Source organism: Heptranchias perlo, chromosome 10 (genome assembly GCF_035084215.1).
Source record: "Heptranchias perlo isolate sHepPer1 chromosome 10, sHepPer1.hap1, whole genome shotgun sequence".
NCBI classification, from domain to species: Eukaryota; Metazoa; Chordata; class Chondrichthyes; order Hexanchiformes; family Hexanchidae; genus Heptranchias; species Heptranchias perlo.
Window position 1 is genome coordinate 11,011,545 of NC_090334.1, and position 20,643 is coordinate 11,032,187.

General features: G+C 48.9%; 1 protein-coding gene across 1 annotated transcript in view; it reads right to left on the minus strand.

Moving 5' to 3' along the window:
- The window catches only part of ivd (isovaleryl-CoA dehydrogenase), a 50,177-nt gene that overhangs the window by 21,751 nt on the left and 7,783 nt on the right, over positions 1–20,643 (minus strand). The window contains exons 2-7 of the mRNA XM_067991214.1: positions 19,039–19,128; positions 10,922–10,973; positions 6,881–7,050; positions 5,573–5,666; positions 2,279–2,415; positions 178–274 (exon numbers count right to left, since the gene is read on the minus strand). Coding sequence (XP_067847315.1) covers positions 178–274; positions 2,279–2,415; positions 5,573–5,666; positions 6,881–7,050; positions 10,922–10,973; positions 19,039–19,128 — 640 coding nt within the window. The remainder of the gene's footprint in view (positions 1–177; positions 275–2,278; positions 2,416–5,572; positions 5,667–6,880; positions 7,051–10,921; positions 10,974–19,038; positions 19,129–20,643) is intronic.

Here is a 20,643-nt window from a genome sequence, read left to right on the forward strand (position 1 = left end):
CTATCCAATTAGTCCCACTCCTCTGCTCTTTCCCCATAGCCCTGCAAATTTTTCCTTTTCAAGTATCTATCCAATTCCCTTTTGGACGTTGCTATTGAATCCGCTTCCAACTCCCTTTCAGGCAGTGCATTCCAGATCAGAACAATAATTAGATTAAAATACAGAACAGTTTAATACCTGGCACTTTGCAGTCTTCAAAGATTAGCTCACAGGTGTTGGAGCCTCTCATTCCCAATTTATCGAGTTTTTGAGCCGTACTGAATCCAGGCATGTCCTTAAAGACAAACAAAAAGCACAGTGCACAAAGTAGGGCATCAATTCTGTTGACAATCGAGTTGCTTTGTTAACCACAGTGCAGACTGCCTTGTGATCAACTCTGTCCCCATGTCACCCGAAAAAGGGTTGTGAGTGACTCTCTCAGCTGCACATGCATCTTAAATATCGGCTACCTCGCTCCTTCCCAGAAAGAGCACAGAACGTTGCTGGGAGGCAAGGCTGTGAAACTAGTCCATCCTAGCGAAAGGGAACAGATTCACGATCACGCTGATGGGGAAACTAGAATTCTCTCACCCGCAGGAGCAAGCAAATATATTCAATATATGGAGCTACAGAATAGCAAATAGCCAGGATAGAGATTCAGATGCAGCCTGGACAGAAAGAGGCACAAAGGAACAGCAAAAAAAAAAGCACGAGTAGGAACGCACTAGTTGAAGAGGAAAAGGACGAGGACCTGCTGTTTGACTAATGTTGCTGAATGGCTTTGGTTGCCTGCTATTCATTGAAGTAGCAAGCATTATGAGCTTGACAAATATTAACACCTGTGATTTAAAGTTTGAGAATAGGTTGAGATCGTTTCGGCCCCAAGGCCTCTAATCATTCGCTTTACCAGATAAAACTGGTATATTTGTTATATTTAATGTAAGATGTTTAACCTGCCAATGTTACGAACCCTGGCTACTGAGACAGATAATTGCTCTAGTGTGGCCCAAATACAAAGACATTAAGCAGAAAGCCGGGAGATGATTATAATCAGCCGTGCTCAATACGGTAATCGGCTTGGTCTATCTGCTAGGTTTGGCTGGGTGCAAAGAAAATCCATTTCTTCTGCCTGGGCTCACAACAAGTTCAAAGCCATATGTACCTGCTGAGTTGGGGATGGTCTACTTCAACACCAAAGTCAACCCATTACCACAGATCACAAGGCTGACAAACAGAGCACAAGAGAGTGCGGCATGAGCAGTCGCACAAGAGGTGCTTGAGCCAGTCTGCATGTTTATGCCAGGGTCACAATATTCTGTATTAATCCTCTTCACAACATTTGGAATGGAGTCCCAGGTAGTTCAGTGGAAGCAAAATCCCTAGAATCATTTAAGAAACAGCGGGATATTATGATAGGGTCTTTCTGGCTGGATGAGCTAGGATGGGCGTGCATAAGGATTGTCCCTAATAACCAAATATCTCCTATAACTGTGCATGATGTATGTTTTTTTAAAACCATCCTTTACAACCTACCTGCTCCCCTATAACGTAGAATTTCCAGCAGAGTGCTTACAGAGAACTTGTTCCTAATCCTCAGTCAGTCCTATTCTGCAGCTGGTACAAGGTGATAAAGAGCCACTCCAGATTGACTTACATCCAAGTTTCCCTTTCTCTTTGCAAGAAAGCACTTTACCCCCACAAGATGGGAGAGATAAGGCTCTCACCACAGGCACATCTGCTTACCATGCAAGCACTACCAGACAGCTTGTTCCTTAGGTCAGAGGCCTCTCGATACAAATCTTTCAAAGGCCTCTACCAACAGGGTCTCCAAGTGCCAAGCCGCCGGGGGTGGGGAAGGCGGTGGAGGAGCAGGTCTGGTCACCGCCCCAGGCCGTGAGCTCCACAAGGGGGGGCGCCTGATCACCAGGCCCAGCCGTGAGCTCCACAAGGGGGGCGCCTGATCACCAGGCCCAGCCGTGAGCTCCACAAGGGGGGCGCCTGATCACCAGGCCCAGCCGTGAGCTCCACAAGGGGGGCGCCTGATCACCAGGCCCAGCCGTGAGCTCCACAAGGGGGGCGCCTGATCACCAGGCCCAGCACCTGGCCAAGACTCAATCTTAAAGCTCAGGTGAAAATTTTAGATGTAAAGCAGGCCAAACTGAAGATGTATCCCTGAGCCCAAGCTCATATCACTGCAACTTAAAGAGAAAGTGACTGCCACTTACAAATGTCTAATGCTCAAAATGTCCCCTAAAAAGGGTGTTAGAAGTTCCTGATGAGAACTGGTGTAAAACGTTACCTTCTCTATAATGAATGCTGTGATGCCACGGGACGCTGGCTTGGCATTAATGTCCGTCTTGGCATAAACAATCAGAACGTCAGCATCAGGGCCATTGGTAATCCAGAACTTGTTGCCATTGAGGACATAGTAGTCGCCTTAAAAAAAAGCACAAACAAGTCTCAGACAGTGATGCACATTGATTATTGGAATTAGATTAATCAGAAAAGATCACTGAAGCACTTCCTGTACATCTCAGAATCTGATGCAGTCTGCTTTACACTCCCAACAACCATGAAAGAATTTTCTCCTCGACAATAGCCCTTCAAATATACTCTTTTCTGTCTGGGCGATGGGGTCGGAATCTGTGGAGAATGGAACACTTTGCCAGATTTGGTATCCAGCATCCCCAAGGGACAGAATCAGAGTACGGCTTCCTCGACACTGCCCCAACCAGGTGTCTGGCCTCCCAACTCAGAAGATCATCCACAGCTACATTAATGCAACACTTTCCACACCAGCCAAGCTTTTGGTCTCTTAAGAATAAGTTTATTGGCACGTTTCAGGATTCTTTGGCCAATTTGCTACAAATAAGATTCAGATAGGAGTTATTTCAAAATGTGTTTTAGGTTAAAGCTTGCTTTGAAGGGTTTAGTTTCTCAGGACAGCCCTGGGATGGGCTGTGAATCCAAAGTCAGGTGTAAATTGATTATTATGCTGATCGGAAGTTGTTTTCCCCAGAATCCAAACACAGTGCAGTCAGAAATAAGCCTGAACACATAAACCAGACTGCTTTCCGTGGTGTCTAGGGACAGCGCTGCACAGGCAGTCAGCCAGCAAAAAGCTGCAAAGGAAAAGTGGTTCTGCTCTAGGGATGTGGGACAAGTGCAGAGAGATAAATCAGTTTCAAGTTAAGCAGGACAACCCCACCAACGTGGGGCAAAGTCACATGTTCTTTATTTTATATCATTATGCAAACACAAGTTGTACCAATTGAACTAAGCAACTCTGATTACACTTGTTAATTTGTACTTTCTGCTTTACCATGGAATAAAACATTTTATGATTCAAGCCAAACTCTGCCTCGTCTAGCGTTGACTCAGTCCGCCTTCGGAGAGAGTGAAGACCTACACATGCATGAGACACGGAGATCCGGCCCAGATCAGGATTGATTTTCATTGTTACACTCCTGGGTTCCACTACTGCACAAGTAGATACAAGACAGTGCAAGTCAACTCCCATAAAAATAAGACATTCAAGTCACTTACAGGAGTAATAGTGCCACTGAACCAGAGAAGGTATCTACGGCAGACCTGAGTTCATAACGCCTAGAAATTTAATGCCAAAATATGGGTAGTTTTATGCCATCAACTTGGACTCACTTGGAGGTGCGTAAAAAGTGCCTAAGCTTGTTTCACATGGGATCCTTACAGCCAAACATAGAATAGAATCATAGAAATTTACGGCAGAGAAGGAGGCCATTCGGCCCATCGTGGCTGTGCTGGCCAAAAGAGTCATCCTGCCTAATCCCACTTTCCAGCTCTTGGTCCGTAACCCTGTAGAGGTTATGGCACTTCAAGTGCATATCCAAGTACTTTTTAAATGAGTTGAGGGTTTCTGCCTCTACCACCCTTTCAGGCAGTGAGTTCCAGACACCCACCACCCTCTGGGTGAAAAAAAACTTTTCCTCAGCTCTCCTCTAATCCTTCTACCAATCACTTTAAATCTATGCCTCCTGGTCACTGACCCCTCTGCTAAAGGAAATAGGTCCTTCCTATCCACTCTATCTAGGCCCATCATAATTTTATACACCTCAATTAAATCACCCCTCAGCCTCCTCTGTTACAAAGAAAACAACCCCAGCCTGTCCAATCTTTCCTCATAGCTAAAATTCTCCAGTCCTGGCAACATCCTCATAAATCTCCTCTGTACCCTCTCTAGTGCAATCACATCTTTCCTGTAATGTGGTGACCAGAACTGTATGCAGTACTCAAACTGTGGCCTAACCAACGTTTTCTACAGTTCTAGCATAACCTTCCTGCTCTCTATGCCTCGGCTAACAAAGAAAAGTACCCCGTATGCCTTCTTAACCACCTTATCTACCTGTCCTGCTACCTTCAGGGGTCTGTGGATGTGCAATCCAAGGTCGCTCTGTTACTCAACACCTCTCAGTATCCTCCCATTTATTGTGTACTCCCTTGCCTTGTTTACCCTCCCCGATTGCATTACCTCACACTTCTCAGGATTGAATTCCATTTGGCATTTTCTGCCCACCTGACCAGTCCATTGATATCTTCCTACAGTCTACAGCTTTCTTCCTCACTATCAACCACATGGCCAACTTTTGTATCATCTGCAAACTTCTTAATCATGCCCCCTACATTTAAGTCTAAAATCGTTGATACATACTACAAAAAGCAAATGGACCTAGTACTGAGCCCTGCAGAATCCCACTGGAAACAGCCTTCCAGTCACAAAAACACCCGTTGACCTTTATCCTTTGCTTCCTGCTGCTGAGCCAATTCTGGATCCAACTTGCCACTTTCCCTTCCTATGGGCTTTTACTTTTCTGACCAGTGGGATCTTGTCAAAAGCCTTACTAAAATCCATGTAGACTACATCAAACGCACTACCCTCATCAACCCTCCTTGTTACCTCCTCAAAAAATTTAATCAAGTTAGTCAGACATGACCTTCCCTTAACAAATCCATGCCGACTGTCCTTTATTTATCTGTGCCTTTCTAAATGACGACTAATACCGTCTCTCAAAATTTTTTATCCAATAATTTGCCCACCACCAAGGTTAGATTAACTGGCCTGTAATTACTCGGTCTATCTCTTTCTCCCTTTTTAAACAACGGTACAACGTTAGCAGTCCTCCAATCCTCCTGTAGCCAGAGAGGATTGGAAAATGATGGTCAGAGCCTCCTCTATTTCCTCCCTTGCTTCTTTTAACAGCCTGGGATACATTTCATCCAGGCCTGGTGATTTATCTATTTTCAAAGATACTAAACCCTTTAATACTTCCTCTCTCACTATGTTTATCCCATCCAATATTTCACACTCCTCCTCAACTGCAATGTCCCCCTCTTTTGTGAAGACAGACACAAAGTAGTCATTAAGAACCATACCCACATCTTCCGCCTCGACACACAGGTTACCTTTTTGGTCTCCAATAGGCCCTATGCTTTCCTTAGTTACAGACAGTGGCAACTTTGATCCCATCAGTCTGGGCTGGATTCAAATCTAGGTCCCAAAGGGCAACCATCGAAGTCCTAAGCCACAGTGACATTCCATGTCATTAATTCCACAAACCTTTCTTATCTGCCTTCATCTTCATCGAGACAACATCCGACCCTGCATTCGGTTCACTCATTGCGAGAGCCCCTAAGTGATCTCCACTGATTAGCTGAAAGGAGAGAGAGCCAGTAAAACAAACTGAAACCCATTTCACAGACCAACTGCAGTGCAGTGACAAGCACACTCAGTGGGCTGCTGTAGGAACATGCTGCAGAATATAGCACAATCAATGGATTCACTTCTAGCTGTAATGGAGTTACACAGGTGATGGTTTAAAGATTTTTGTTCACTTGCAATCTGTTACACCATTGCTGTTTTGAAAGCCCTGCTTCTGCTGTTACTCAACAACTCACCTCAATAGATTTTTTTTGTCACTTTTGAAGATGCCACCTGCGAGAACACTGAAATGTCTTTTATCCCTTGTATCTTTTTAAAAACTTAACCTTGTTAATCCCCTCAGTTTTTAACCTGGCTGCACACATTATCTTATTTTTGAAACCGATGCAGGGATTCAGGGGAGGTCAGGTTCAAATACCAGCAACCGTTATGGTACTTTGGTCAAAATGTCAGCCCCACTTCATCTCTGTGATGTAGTTAATAAATCACTGATGTGTAGTTAGGCATTCTTAACCAGTCCAATGAGACTGATGGTATATTGTTTTTATATATATATATTTTTAACAAGTTGGAATGCAGCATCCATTGAGAACGGTAGCATTCCAAAAATGAATGCAGCAGTTGTCTGAAGACTCCTATGAGCCCACTATGTGGGACAGCAGTTGAATTAAAAAGTAGAACATTCAGATACAAGTCATAAATTTACATCCTTTAGTTGAACAAACTTTGGGCCAGTTACATTATCACTTCAATGTCGATGCAAAGTGATTTGCGGTGCACACTGATACAAAAGCAGTAGCACACGTCAGGTGACGGGAGGCAATATGAAGCCAGAAGGTGTGAGCCCACAGCTAGGAGGCAGTCTCACACCGCTAGGCCTCCAGTCTTGCTGCAATACGGTGAAGCCAAGCAGAGCTGCTTTATCACTGGACGGAGCACATTGTGTAGTTGGCAACATAACCCAGGTCTGTTAGCTGCGTATGGCACTATACAGTTACTTGTCTGAGCCTGGTACCTATAGTATAACTGGCCCCTCAAAATTTGAGGTTAAAGGGCACCAGAGATTCATTCTTGGGTCCCTCAATGGAGCTTTCCTTTAGGTAGTGAAGGATGGCCTGAGAGAGTGTAAGGAATCCACAGCTATTTGGTATGTCCGAGTAATTCAACTCCAGCAAAGCTGAAGCTTTGTACCAGTTGGTGCTGTACCTTTGGTAAGTATTTCTTCTTCTGTTCTTCATTCCCGTTTCTCACCAGCTGATTGATGCACAGGTTGGAATGAGCTCCGTAACTGAGGCCGATGGCAGCAGATGCACGGGTTATTTCCTCCATAACAAGGACGTGATCCAGGTATCCGCCTCCGGCCCCTCCATACTCCACTGTAAAGTCCCACAGAGTTACTTGAACAAGATGCCCACTAAACGCACTGCAATATTAACAAAATGCTGAACATACTGCATCCTCCATCCGAGCCAGACACTGTAATTACATACACGACACACACTAGTGGTGAGAATGTGGAACTCACTACCACATGGGCCGACTGAGGTGACTAGCATAGATGCATTTAAAGGGAAACTAGATAAGTACACCAGGGAGAAAAGAATAGAAGGATATATTGTTAGGGTGAGATGAAGTAAGGTGGGAGGAGGCTCTTGTGGAGCATAAACACAAGCACAGACCTGTTGGTCTGAATGGCCTGTTTTTGTGCTGTAAAATTCTATGTAACTAGGGCAGCACACACACACACACACACACACACACACACACATTCAAAAACTCACTGCAGTAACCATGCTGAGCACACTATGCTCTCTGCTGCATACAATACAGGCCCCAAGTTAAACACACTGCAATCCCATCCATTCACCAAACTCATTTCAGCAACTGAGAAATACAGTGCACCCCCTACATTCCACACCCCAGTTGAATACACACACACACCCCTGTAAAACACACTGCAACAAGACATGAAGAACACACAGTAGACCGTCACATACAACAGACACATCAGCGAAGCACATGCAGGCACGAGTACGCACTAAATACACTTCGTGTTTCTAAGTATCAGCTATGGCTCAAATGGTAGCATTCTCACCAGAGTCAGAATGCACATAATTCAGGCTGACACTCCCGTGCAGTACTGAGGGAGTCCTGCACTGTTGATAAACTGAGGCCCTGTCTGCCCTCCGGTGGGCATAAACGATCCCATGGCACTATTTCGAACAAGAGCAGGGGAGTTCTCCCCGGTGCTCTGGCCAATATTTGTCCCTCAACCAACACCACTGAGAACAGATTATCTGGTTATTTATCTCATTTGCTGGTTGTGGGAGCTTGTAGTGTGCAAATTGACTGCCAAATATGCCTATATTACAAAAGTGACTACACTTCGAAAGTAATTCAATGGCTGTGAAGGTTTTGAGACAAGGACGTGAAAGGTGACAAGGAAATGCAAGTTCGTCCTCTTTTCTTCAAAGTTACTGCAATAATATGCAAAATGGACGCCGCTATCACATCCTAGTTAAAAACACACATACAAGCACATACCTGCTAAATATCTCCACACCAGCCCAATATATACACGGGTTCTAGAGTCCCACATATTTTTCTGCATGGAGTCCCTGAAGCAGTGCAAAGTCAACAAGGAAGTCTACAGGGGTGTATCAGCATTTCAATATCAATGTAAGTAAATCACAGATGCTACTATGCACTGCGATGCCACCTACTTAACGTTAAGATTTAATTTTCTCCTCTCTTGTCTTGAAGACATAGGGGGGAATTTTAAGCCCCCAGGACGGGCAGTTCAGGGGCGGGGCCAAAAATGTGAAACCTGACCCCAACCCACCGCGAACGGGCCCACTTCCAGTTTAACAGTGGCGGGTTGGGGAGCGGGTGAGGAACCCGCTCTCGAAAGGCGGTTCAGTAATTTAAATATTTAAATGAGGCTGCGTGCCTTAGATTTTAGCAGTCATTTACATCTAACGGCTGCGGGCTGGGTTTCCCAGGGCTCGGGAAACCCGGCGGCTGAAGGGAGGCGAGAACTGCCGGAGTGCTTTTCCAGCACAGCTTGTGGACCTGGAGGAGCAGGAGAGCTTCCCCCCCCCCCCGCCCCCCCGCTCCCCCAAGCAAACCTGCCGCGATTGGCCTCTGTCCCCATAATCTTCAGACCGACCCCCGCGTGATCCGATCTCCAGACTGACCCCCTGCGATCTCTTCTTCCCCCTCCACCCGATCTCTCCCTCACGCTGTGGTACCCGGCTGCGGCCTCCAACACAGGCCTTCCTGCCCGGCAGCCAGCCCGATGGCGGCGGCTGGGCTCGCGAGCGCGCTGCGCGGCTCCAGGTGCGCGTTAAAGGGCCTGCTCGTGAGTGAGGGTCGGCGTAGGTACGTGCAGGCCGCTGGCTGCGTGCATGCGAAGAAAAACTTACTCAACAAGTTCCTCTCCAAAACAAAGAAGAAATTGGCGGCCGGGAAACAAAGAAAAAACATTCAAATGAGGTCCTGCCATTGAATTCGGCAGGACCTCTGCGTTCCCCGTACTTCCGGGTTTCCCGGCCGCTACAAGGTGCCCCCGCTCCCTCCCCGTAAATATCAGGGCTGTAGACTCACGGACAGTAGTGTAGTGGTTATGTTATTGGACTAGTAATCCAGAGAACGTGAGTTCAAATCCCCACCATGGCAGTTGGAGAATTTGAATTCCGTTTCAAAAAAAATCTGGAAATAAAAAGCTGCTATCAGTAAAAGTGACATGAAGCTGTCGGATTGTTCCAAAACCTAGCAGATTCACTAGTGCCCTTTGGGGAAGGAAACCTGCCATCCTTACCCGGTCTGGCCTATATATGATTCAAGTCCTGCACCAAAGTGGTTGACTCTTAACTGCCCTCTGAAGTGGCCTAGCAAGCCCCTCAGTTATATCAAAACCACTAGCGGTTCAAGAAGGTCCATCACCACCTTCTCAGGGCAACTAGTGATGGACAATAAATGCAACTTTGCCAGCGATGCCCATATCCCAAGAATGAGTAGTAATGATTTAAAAAACGTTGGGTTGCAGTTGCGCAGCTGCTGGCAGTTTTCCAGTACTTCATCCAAGTAGTCCTTCTTCGTGCAAAGGTCTGGACAATCAGTGTTGGCAGGCTATTCAGCCTGATTCATCTGAGGTGTACAGAATCTCACAGCGCAGAAGGAGGTCATTCGGCCCATCGTGCCTGTGCCAGCTCTTTGAAAGAGCTCTCCAATTAGTCCCACTCTCCTTGCCTTTTCCCCATAGCTCTGCAAACTTTTCAAGTATTTATCCAATGCCTTTTAAAAGTTATTATTGAATCTGTTTCCACCACCCTTTCAGGCAGTGCATTCCAGATCATAACAACTCACTACGTGAAAAACATTTCTGCTCATCTCCCCTCTGGTTCGTTTATATAGCAGAATCACTGGATAGCATCCAAAGTGGAAGCCTTTGCTAAATTGTTCCCTTTCCCTAGCCCAGGGATATTAACTTGAATTTTGACTGTTCAGGCTGGGAATCAGCTAACTGGTGAAAAATCACACCTGGAACCTTCCTGGTCTGTGTGACTTAACACTATACTCGGGCAATACATTTACAGCCAAGTCATTGGGTACACCAAGATTCTTAAAAGCTTAAAAGATTATTGAGCATTTTTAGAGCAAAAAAATATTTTTCACTAGGAAAGTTTAATTGACAACTGCAATTACCCATCTTTATACAAAAATATTATAGGTGAATGCCCACAGAATGAAATCCTTACATATATAGAGCACCTTACCAAATCTTCAAAACCTCTCAAAGCGCTTCACACAACTAATTAATTTATTTCGGAGCACAGTGGCTTATGTAGGCACGCCTCGCAGCCACTTTGTCCCAGACAAATGACCAATTAATCTGTTTTGCTGGTGGTTGTTTATTTGTTGAGGAATTGATGTTGGCCAGGTCGACCATTCTTCAAATAGTGCCATGGGATCTTTACTGTCCGTCAGACAGGCAGAAGGGAAGCCTTGGTTTAACGTCCAAAGGACAACACCTCTCGGCAACGTAGCACTCCCTCAGTGCTGGACCAAAGTCTCAGTCAAGATTTGTGCGATTAGATGTCTAGTTAGCATCACATTCTGTAAATAGTGCAAGCCTGTGCTTTGGTTTTTAAATCAGATATCCCCTGAACATGCGACCACTATCTGATAGTTGATGTTACAGCTGTGTAAAGCAAAGCAGATGAGGCCGAGGCTGCTACAACTCACCGGGTGCAGTGATCCCAAGAACTCCAAGATCCCCAAGCTGTTTCCAGAATTCCTAAACACCAAAGAGACAACAAGGCTGTAAATCAAATCAATGGGAACAATGTACCATCAAATCCAAACGGTGTCATACACTGGTGTATAAATCACTCATTTACAGGATGTGTCCATTTGGGATTTGCACAAGAAATGTTGCAGCACGTTTACTCAAAATGTACTGGTCACATCACGCCATATTACTGATTAACTAGCAATGAGGTACAGGCTACAATTTAATCAACGGTATTCAAGAAGTTTACATACTGAATAATGGAAAGCTAGGAGTTGCAGGCTGGAATCTCATCGAGGGGTTCAGATGGTGTATATACAGAATAACGGATGGCCCAGAGTGAGTTATAGAATCAAAAGCAAAATACTGCGGATGCTGGAAATCTGAAATAAAAACAGAAAATGCTGGAGCAGCTCAGCAAGTCAGGCTGCATCTGTGGAGAGAGAAACAGAGTTAATGGGCTCGATATTACCAGGGCAGCGGGGGGGGGGGGGTCTATTGGGCGCGTGGGTAACGCACCCGGTGAAATCAGTCTGCCCCGCGCGCGATCGCAGGCTAATTGGATCCACTTACCTGGTCTTCCGGGTTCCCCACTGTTGAGCTGCGCGTCGGGCGGGCTGCGCATGCGCAGTAAGGTCTGTCAGCTGGAGGAGCCCGATTTAAAGGGGACAGTCCTCCACTGACTGATGCTGCAAGAAATAGGAAAAATTACAGCATGGAGCAGCCCAGGGGGAAGGCTGCTCCCAGGTTTAATGATGCCTCACTCCAGGTATCATTGGATGGGGTGAGGAGGAGGGGGAGGACAGAGATCTTCCTCCCGGCGGGCGGGAGGAAGCGGCCTGCCTCTGCCACCAGGAACGCCTGGCTCGAGGTGGCAGAGGAGGTCACCAGCACCACCAGCATATCGTCCACCTGCATACAGTGCAGGAGGCGCTCCAATGACCTAAGTAGGTCAGCCAAAGTGAGTACACTTACTCATTCCCCTACACTCCGTCTGCACATCACCGCCCCCACCCCACATCTCCTTCTGCACTGCCAACACTACTCTGTCACATCACCCCTCACACCCACTCAAACCTCATCCTCATCTTACCTGCACTTACTCACCTCGCCAGTACTCATCCCACCACTACCACTCAACCCAATCCTCATACAATCTCATGGCTCTATCTCATACTCACCCTCTCATGCATCTCTTTCACAGTCAGCCTCACCCAACCTGCCACTACCTGTGCTGCGTCCACAGGGCATGCATCACATATGTGCAGTAGGCAGCGTAAGGCAAACGTGTTGTGAGCATGAAGTGGATGCACAAGGGTGTTTGAGGGTTTGTCATGGTTTTTACTTATATTTAATTTCTGACCAACTCACATCACATATTATATTGGCACCACTACTGCCACGTCTTTGCGAATCTTGTCTGGTTTGTGCAATAATGCCCTTTCCTGAGGATCACAATGAAGACCCACACCTGATGCCAACCATTGTGTCACTGCAGAGTGGGTGTAGGTGTATTTGCAGGGCTCTTTTGTGCAGACGACTGAGAGACGTCGGCGATGTCCCCGGTGGCACCCTGGAAGGATGCGGAGAAGTTGTTGAGGGCAGTGGTGACTTTGACAGCGACAGTTAAGAAGATGGTGCTCGGGCCAACCGGGAGCAGCTCGGCATGAAGGAGGCTGCAGATGTCCACGACGACATGTCGAGTGACTCTGAGCCTCCGTGTGCACTGCTGCTCAGAGAGGTCCAGGAAGCTGAGCCTCGGTCTGTGGACCCTGTGGTGAGGGTAGTGCCCTCTGCGACGCATCTCTCTCTGCCGTTGCCCTCCCTCCTGCTGTACAGGTGGATGTGTCACAGCACTGTGTTGTGGAGCTCCACGTGTCAGAGGTAGACGGCGTGGCCGGCGAGGCTGGTGATGCTGTTCGCCCTCCGAGGAGGTCATGACTGCAGCTACGGCGGCCCCCATCCGGAAGATGTACATCTGAGGGGGTCCGCAAGGTAGGTACATGTGTCTGGACACCGGGGTAAGTGTGCAAGTTGGTGAATTTTATTGTTAGGAGGAGGGTGGTGGAGGCCAAACTTTGTCCAAAGTGACAGAGTGGCCTCCTGCAATGAGTGAGGGTCTCCCCCACCCCCGCACCTGTCAAATGGACCTTTGTAGCTGCCACACGTCCATTTGAACTGGGAGTGTTTCCCCCAGTATGGGAAACAGTCCCAGTTGTTTGCAAAATCCCACCCCATGTAAAATATGTCCTTAATTAGGTCTGTAAACGACCTGAAATACCAAAATAAATAGCTTAAGTGGCACCCCGCCGGCTTTAATTGCCCGTGGGAGTCCCACATGCAGGGGCTGCGCGCGCACATCAGCGGGAAACCCGGAAGTGGGCGGGTTGGAGCCGGGCTCCCGCCCCACCCCTGGAATCCCCGATTTTCGGAGCCCCCCCGCCAGGAACGCACCTGATAGCGGGTGCTAAAGTCGAGCCCAATGATTCAGGTCGAAGACCTTTCGTCAGAATTGGAAGATATTAAAAGAGTTAAAAGTTTTTAAACAAGTACAGAGCCAGGGAAAGTGGGGGGGGGGGGGGGGGGGGGAGGGGAGGGGAGAGGAGGAAAGAACTGACTGATACGTTTTCCTTTTTTCTCATCCGAGGGCTCCCCTCCACTGTAGTTGACAGGGCCCTCGACCATGTCCGTCCTATTTCCCGCACTTCTGCCCTCACCCCTTCCCTTCCCTTCCCTCCCAGGACCATGATAGGTTCCCCCTTGTCCTCACCTTCCATCCCACCACCCTCCACATTCAACGTATCATCCTCCGCCATTTCCGCCACCTCCAGCATGATCCCATCACCAAACACATCTCCCCCTCCCCTCCCAGCATTCCGAAGGGACCGCTCCCTCCCCGACACCCTGGTCCACTCTTCCATCATCCCCAACACCCGCTCTCCTCCCCACGGCACCTTCCCGTGCGAGCACAGGAGATGCAACACCTGCCCTTTCACCTCCTCCCTTCCCACCGTCCAGGGCCCCAAACACTCCTTCCAGGTGAAACAGCGATTTACTTGTACTTTCAATTTACTATATTGTATCCACTGCTCACAATGGGGTCTCCTCTACACCGGGGAGACCAAACGCAGATTGGGTGATCACTTTGCTGAACACCTCTGCTCTGTCCACAAGTGTGACCCTGACCTGCCGGTCACTTGCCATTTTAATTCCCCGTCCCACTCCCACTCTGACCTCGGCCTCTTACACTGTTCCAATGAAGCTCAACGGAAGCTCGAGGAACAGCCCCTCATCTTTCGATTAGGCACTTTACAAACTTCCAGACTCAACACTGATTTCAATAACTTCAGATCAGAATCACCGCTCCCATTTTTTCAGACAGCAGGTTCTGGTAATGGTTCTGATGTTGCCGTTTACAGCTCCTCCTGATCAATCTCTTGTTTCTTTACCTGTCCCATTACCACCCTCCTTGCCTTGTACCATCATCCCTTTTGTCATTTAATCACTCCTGCCCTCCACCCTATCACAGACCTTCCCTTTTGTTCTTTCCTCCTCTCCCCTCCCCCTCCCCCTCTTTCCCAGGCTCTGAACTTGCTCAAAAACTCACTCTTTAACATCTTCCAGTTCTGACGAAAGGTCTTTGACCTGAAACATTAACTCTGTTTCTTTCTCCACAGACGCTGCCTCACTTGCTGAGCTTCTCCAGCATTTCCTGTTGTGAATTATAGAATGCAGTCTAATTAAGTTCAGAAAAAAATGAAGCAGAAGAGGGAGGGAGGGGGAAGAGGGCCGCCATCAAAAGGAGGCGGGAGGGAGGGGAAGAGTGCCGCCATCAAATGGAGGCGGGAGGGAGGGAGGGAGGGGAAAGAGTGCCGCCATCAAATGGAGGCGGGAGGGAGGGAGGGGAAAGAGTGCCGCCATCAAATGGAGGCGGGAGGGAGGGAGGGGAAAGAGTGCCGCCATCAAATGGAGGCGGGAGGGAGGGAGGGGAAAGAGGGCCGCCATCAAATGGAGGCGGGAGGGAGGGGAAAGAGGGCCGCCATCAAATGGAGGCGGGAGGGAGGGGAAAGAGGGCCGCCATCAAATGGAGGCGGGAGGGAGGGAGGGGAAAGAGGGCCGCCATCAAATGGAGGCGGGAGGGAGGGAGGGGAAAGAGGGCCGCCATCAAATGGAGGCGGGAGGGAGGGAGGGGAAAGAGGGCCGCCATCAAATGGAGGCGGGAGGGAGTGAGGGGGAAAGAGGGCCGCCATCAAATGGAGGCGGGAGGGAGGGAGGGGAAAGAGTGCCGCCATCAAATGGAGGCGGGAGGGAGGGAGGGGAAGAGTGCCGCCATCAAATCGAGGGGGGAGGGAGGGAGGGGAAAGAGGGCCGCCATCAAATCGAGGGGGGAGGGAGGGAGGGGAAGAGTGCCGCCATCAAATCGAGGGGGGAGGGAGGGAGGGGAAAGAGGGCCGCCATCAAATCGAGGGGGGAGGGAGTGAGGGGGAAAGAGGGCCGCCATCAAATCGAGGGGGGAGGGAGGGAGGGGAAAGAGGGCCGCCATCAAATGGAGGCAGGAGGGAGGGAGGGGAAAGAGTGCCGCCATCAAATGGAGGCGGGAGGGAGGGAGGGGAAAGAGTGCCGCCATCAAATGGAGGCGGGAGGGAGGGAGGGGAAAGAGTGCCGCCATCAAATGGAGGCGGGAGGGAGGGAGGGGAAAGAGTGCCGCCATCAAATGGAGGCGGGAGGGAGGGAGGGGAAAGAGGGCCGCCATCAAATGGAGGCGGGAGGGAGGGGAAAGAGGGCCGCCATCAAATGGAGGCGGGAGGGAGGGGAAAGAGGGCCGCCATCAAATGGAGGCGGGAGGGAGGGAGGGGAAAGAGGGCCGCCATCAAATGGAGGCGGGAGGGAGGGAGGGGAAGAGTGCCGCCATCAAATCGAGGGGGGAGGGAGGGAGGGGAAAGAGTGCCGCCATCAAATCGAGGGGGGAGGGAGGGAGGGGAAAGAGGGCCGCCATCAAATGGAGGCGGGAGGGAGGGAGGGGAAGAGTGCCGCCATCAAATGGAGGCGGGAGGGAGGGAGGGGAAAGAGTGCCGCCATCAAATCGAGGGGGGAGGGAGGGAGGGGAAAGAGGGCCGCCATCAAATGGAGGCGGGAGGGAGGGAGGGGAAAGAGTGCCGCCATCAAATGGAGGCGGGAGGGAGGGAGGGGAAAGAGGGCCGCCATCAAATGGAGGCGGGAGGGAGGGGAAAGAGGGCCGCCATCAAATGGAGGCGGGAGGGAGGGGAAAGAGGGCCGCCATCAAATGGAGGCGGGAGGGAGGGAGGGGAAAGAGGGCCGCCATCAAATGGAGGCGGGAGGGAGGGAGGGGAAGAGTGCCGCCATCAAATCGAGGGGGGAGGGAGGGAGGGGAAAGAGTGCCGCCATCAAATCGAGGGGGGAGGGAGGGAGGGGAAAGAGGGCCGCCATCAAATGGAGGCGGGAGGGAGGGAGGGGAAGAGTGCCGCCATCAAATGGAGGCGGGAGGGAGGGAGGGGAAAGAGTGCCGCCATCAAATCGAGGGGGGAGGGAGGGAGGGGAAAGAGGGCCGCCATCAAATGGAGGCGGGAGGGAGGGAGGGGAAAGAGTGCCGCCATCAAATGGAGGCGGGAGGGAGGGAGGGGAAAGAGGGCCGCCATCAAATGGAGGCGGGAGGGAGGGAGGGGAAAGAGGGCCGCCATCAAATGGAGGCGGGAGGGAGGGGAAAGAGGGCCGCCATCAAATGGAGGCGGGAGGGAGGGAGGGAGGGGAAAGAGGGCCGCCATCAAATGGAGGCGGGAGGGAGGGAGGGAGGGGAAAGAGTGCCGCCATCAAATGGAGGCGGGAGGGAGTGAGGGGGAAAGAGGGCCGCCATCAAATGGAGGCGGGAGGGAGGGAGGGGAAAGAGGGCCACCATCAAATGGAGGCGGGAGGGAGGGAGGGGAAAGAGGGCCGCCATCAAATGGAGGCGGGAGGGAGGGGAAAGAGGGCCGCCATCAAATGGAGGCGGGAGGGAGGGAGGGAGGGGAAAGAGTGCCGCCATCAAATGGAGGCGGGAGGGAGTGAGGGGGAAAGAGGGCCGCCATCAAATGGAGGCGGGAGGGAGGGAGGGGAAAGAGGGCCGCCATCAAATGGAGGCGGGAGGGAGTGAGGGGGAAGAGTTCCGCCATCAAATGGAGGCGGGAGGGCGGGAGGGAGGGAGGGAGGGGAAAGAGGGCCGCCATCAAATGGAGGCGGGAGGGAGGGGAACGGTGCCTCCGTGGATTTCAACACAGTGATGTTACAGGAAGGAGGAAGAACATGTCAAATGGCATATTGGGACTTTAGAAGGGAGAAGTTCAGAGGAGCAGTGGCCAGAGTAATTTATTAGTAAAATAGAGAAAGACATGAAAGTTTATAATGGACAGGAATTACAAGGTAGAGAGAGTGGGACTGTGTATGTGATGGCAGATGGTATCTTGTATTTCTTGTCTAGGAGTGAAAGATGAATGCTAGAAGAGTCTACCCAGATGCAGAAGCAGTATTCACACCTCGGGTAGATCAAGAGCTTTTGAGGGGAAAACAAGTGCTTGGCATGAAGGAGCAAATCAAGCTTCTTGGGAATCGGCTTTAGCAATGGAGGAAATGTGAATTCCATTTGAGCACAGAGGAGACAACGAGGCCAAGATATGAATAGACGAAGAAGGGTCGAGCCAAAGATAAGAGGTGGTAGCAGTTGGTTAGACTTGGAAGAAATACAAAAGATACCATCTGAAAAAGTGAAGGATGCAGAAGAGATGATGATTTCGGGATTCAGACATTGCACTGCAAGAGCAGAGGACATTGAGCACCAAAGGCCTGTAATCGGAAGGTTCGAGTGTAGAATCACCAGCAACAGCACAGATAGAGTTGGAAGAGGAGAGCAGGAGGTTAATGATTGGAAGGAACAGAGCAGGAGAACGCAGAGCCCTGGGGAACCAATGAGTTAATGGAAAAAGAGTCAGAGATGCGCCATTAATTACAGCAGATTTTTTATTACAGCAATTTGACAGGAAACTAGATTGCAATGACCTCAGGCCATATAATGACTTGTTTAGAAGTGTTTGCTACCAAAGCTGTTAAAGTCTTTGGAAATATCGACGACAATTCATGAAAGTGTTCAAGAGAACTGTTCCACAGGTGCATTACAAGCAAAACGGCCATGCCAAAAACCACATCAGCAATCAGTGAGTAGGTCAGAACTTTTAAGATGATGGACAATTTGAGAGTCAACAGTAGCTTCCATAACTTTAGAAAGTACCAATGTAAGGGCAATGGGATAGAACTTTGAAAGGCAAGAGCATTTCACTTCTTTAGCAAATACAAATTTCCAATAAGGAAGGCTGGACTGAGAATGCGACAGCATAGGACAGGATAAGTTAGAAGCTACACCTTGAGGACACTGGGAGAGACACTGTGAGGACCAGGAGGTTTATCAGAGAGCAGAGGATCCAAGAGACCAGGTGGAGGTAAAACTTGTTGATCAAAATGATCAAACAATGTGGAGGAATGGAAGGAGGTACGTTACCAAGATTAGAGTCGGAAGGGGAGGGAAAAAAATGAGCCAAAAAGGGTCAGCATTCTGTTTAAGAGTGGTAGGAATTGTATCAAGGTGGAAGAAGAGTGGAAAGTGGAACAGCTTCCTCAAAGGATCAGAAGAAGCAGGTGCTGGAGAGGCAAAGGAGACAATCGTTGACACTTCTTTTCAACAACGTTTTTAAGCAGCTCTAACACTGGGTTTATAGAGGTTATCATCAGAGGCAGAGGCAGAGTCAGCTCGGGATGCTTCAGACTGAAACATCTAGATGCGGCAGCATTTTGTTTTACCACACACTACAGATCCAAACAATCCAAGATGTAGGAGTAGAGTTGGGAAGAGTGAAGTCTGAAGCATTCCAAGCCAACTTTAACCCCTGTTGTAACTTCTGGTTCTTCTCAACCAAGAGAAACTTTGATAATTTAGAAGATTATGTTGATATCTAGTTTTAAACTTTTGGATGTTAAGGGAGTGATTTATACACCAGAACATGAGCTACATGCCACATTTTGAATTTACCTTCAACTCCGGGAAGTCATTCTTCTGGTCGATATCCTGGGCTTTGGGAGTGAGGTGATCCTGGCAGAATTTTTGAACCATCTGCCGAAGCTAATCATTAAAAAAGGAAAAGAAAAAACGGAGTTAATTCTGGAGCTTAGAAAACATAAGACACTGGGGTAGGTTTCATCTTTAGTGCAGAGTGCAGAGAGGGAAATCTGGATGGCAGAATCGCACTGAAATTAATGCAAGAGAAATCCAGCAGGTTCTATAAGGGATGTGCAATCCTGCCTGCCAGATTTTCCCTTCTGCATTCCGCCTAGATGATTCTTAATGCCCAGGTGGTAAAGTCAAAAATCTACCTTGCTGTGTTGATCAGTGACCATTCTGTGAAGGAAGGGACAATGTACTGTCTCTGCAGGATTCTCGACAATCAAATTCACAGCTGCGATTCACCATCACAGCATTGTAAAACTTTGCTTATATTTGTTCGGAAAACTGAGATTAGACTTTTAATAGTTGCCCACTTGTGCCTTTGCATGAAGTTCCACCCGTGTCTGTTGCCCATCAGCTGTTCATTGGAACCGTGTTTTGTATTTCTGAAATGCTGGTCTAGGGGCAGATGTTTGGTATTCAATTCATCCTCACACAATATCATGAAGAACTGCTCCAGTGACATCATGGATAGGAACAGCAGCCCTCCTCATTCACAACAACCCAGCGGGGCAAGTACGATACACACCATCTGCTCGCAGGCTACCTCCAAACATCAGCTAGGCATGATTAGAACAGGGCTGTCACCAGCGTTTTGGTACAGTGTGATGGTAACCATCATTGTGCAGTGTGTAACAGACACCCTTTCCTTCCCATTTACTTTCTCTTTCCCCCTGCCTATCCTTCACTACTATTAAAGTAGAGAGGCAGTCACATGCTAATGGAGGTGGTGTGCCAATACTCCTTGGTGAGAATGAATCAGTTCTAGAGGTTATAGAGCGGTTTCACTTACTGAGCACCATGGGTAAACTCCACCTCCATCAATAGCAATAGACACTCTCAACCTATAGCAGTAGAGAAGACGGATGCAGTACCTGTTAATGTAATAAGCCATACACGATTACGACTTTAGTGCGTTAGGCCCGATACACTTAACGAGCCTAGTGAGAACCAGAGGTGACCGAGACGCACCAGCAAATATAGGGAGTGCTCTCTCCTTATAACACTTAGTGGAGATGGAGCCGGCAGTTTGTTCACCTGACGAAGGAGAAAGCCTCCGAAAGCTTGTGATTTTCGAATAAAAGTGTTGGACTATAACCTGGTGTTGTAAAATTCCTTACATATAAGATTTAGAGCTGAAGCGTAATTCCACAGAATAGACATCAGGCTGCGCTGTTGAGCTAACGTTTTGGGGTGCGGAAGCTACCGATGATAATGCTGCAGGCCCCCCACTTTCCAGCCCATGATTTGCACAAAACTATTCTCATACGCCAGCGTGTTAGGCTCCCTATGTCGCACTCTTTATTCATCGTTTCAAATTACTCTCAGCCCCAGTGTAACCATCCTTACTTGACCCTCAGGTAATATAGTTCAGAATGGTCTTACATTTGAAAGAGCTAAATTTAGATTTTT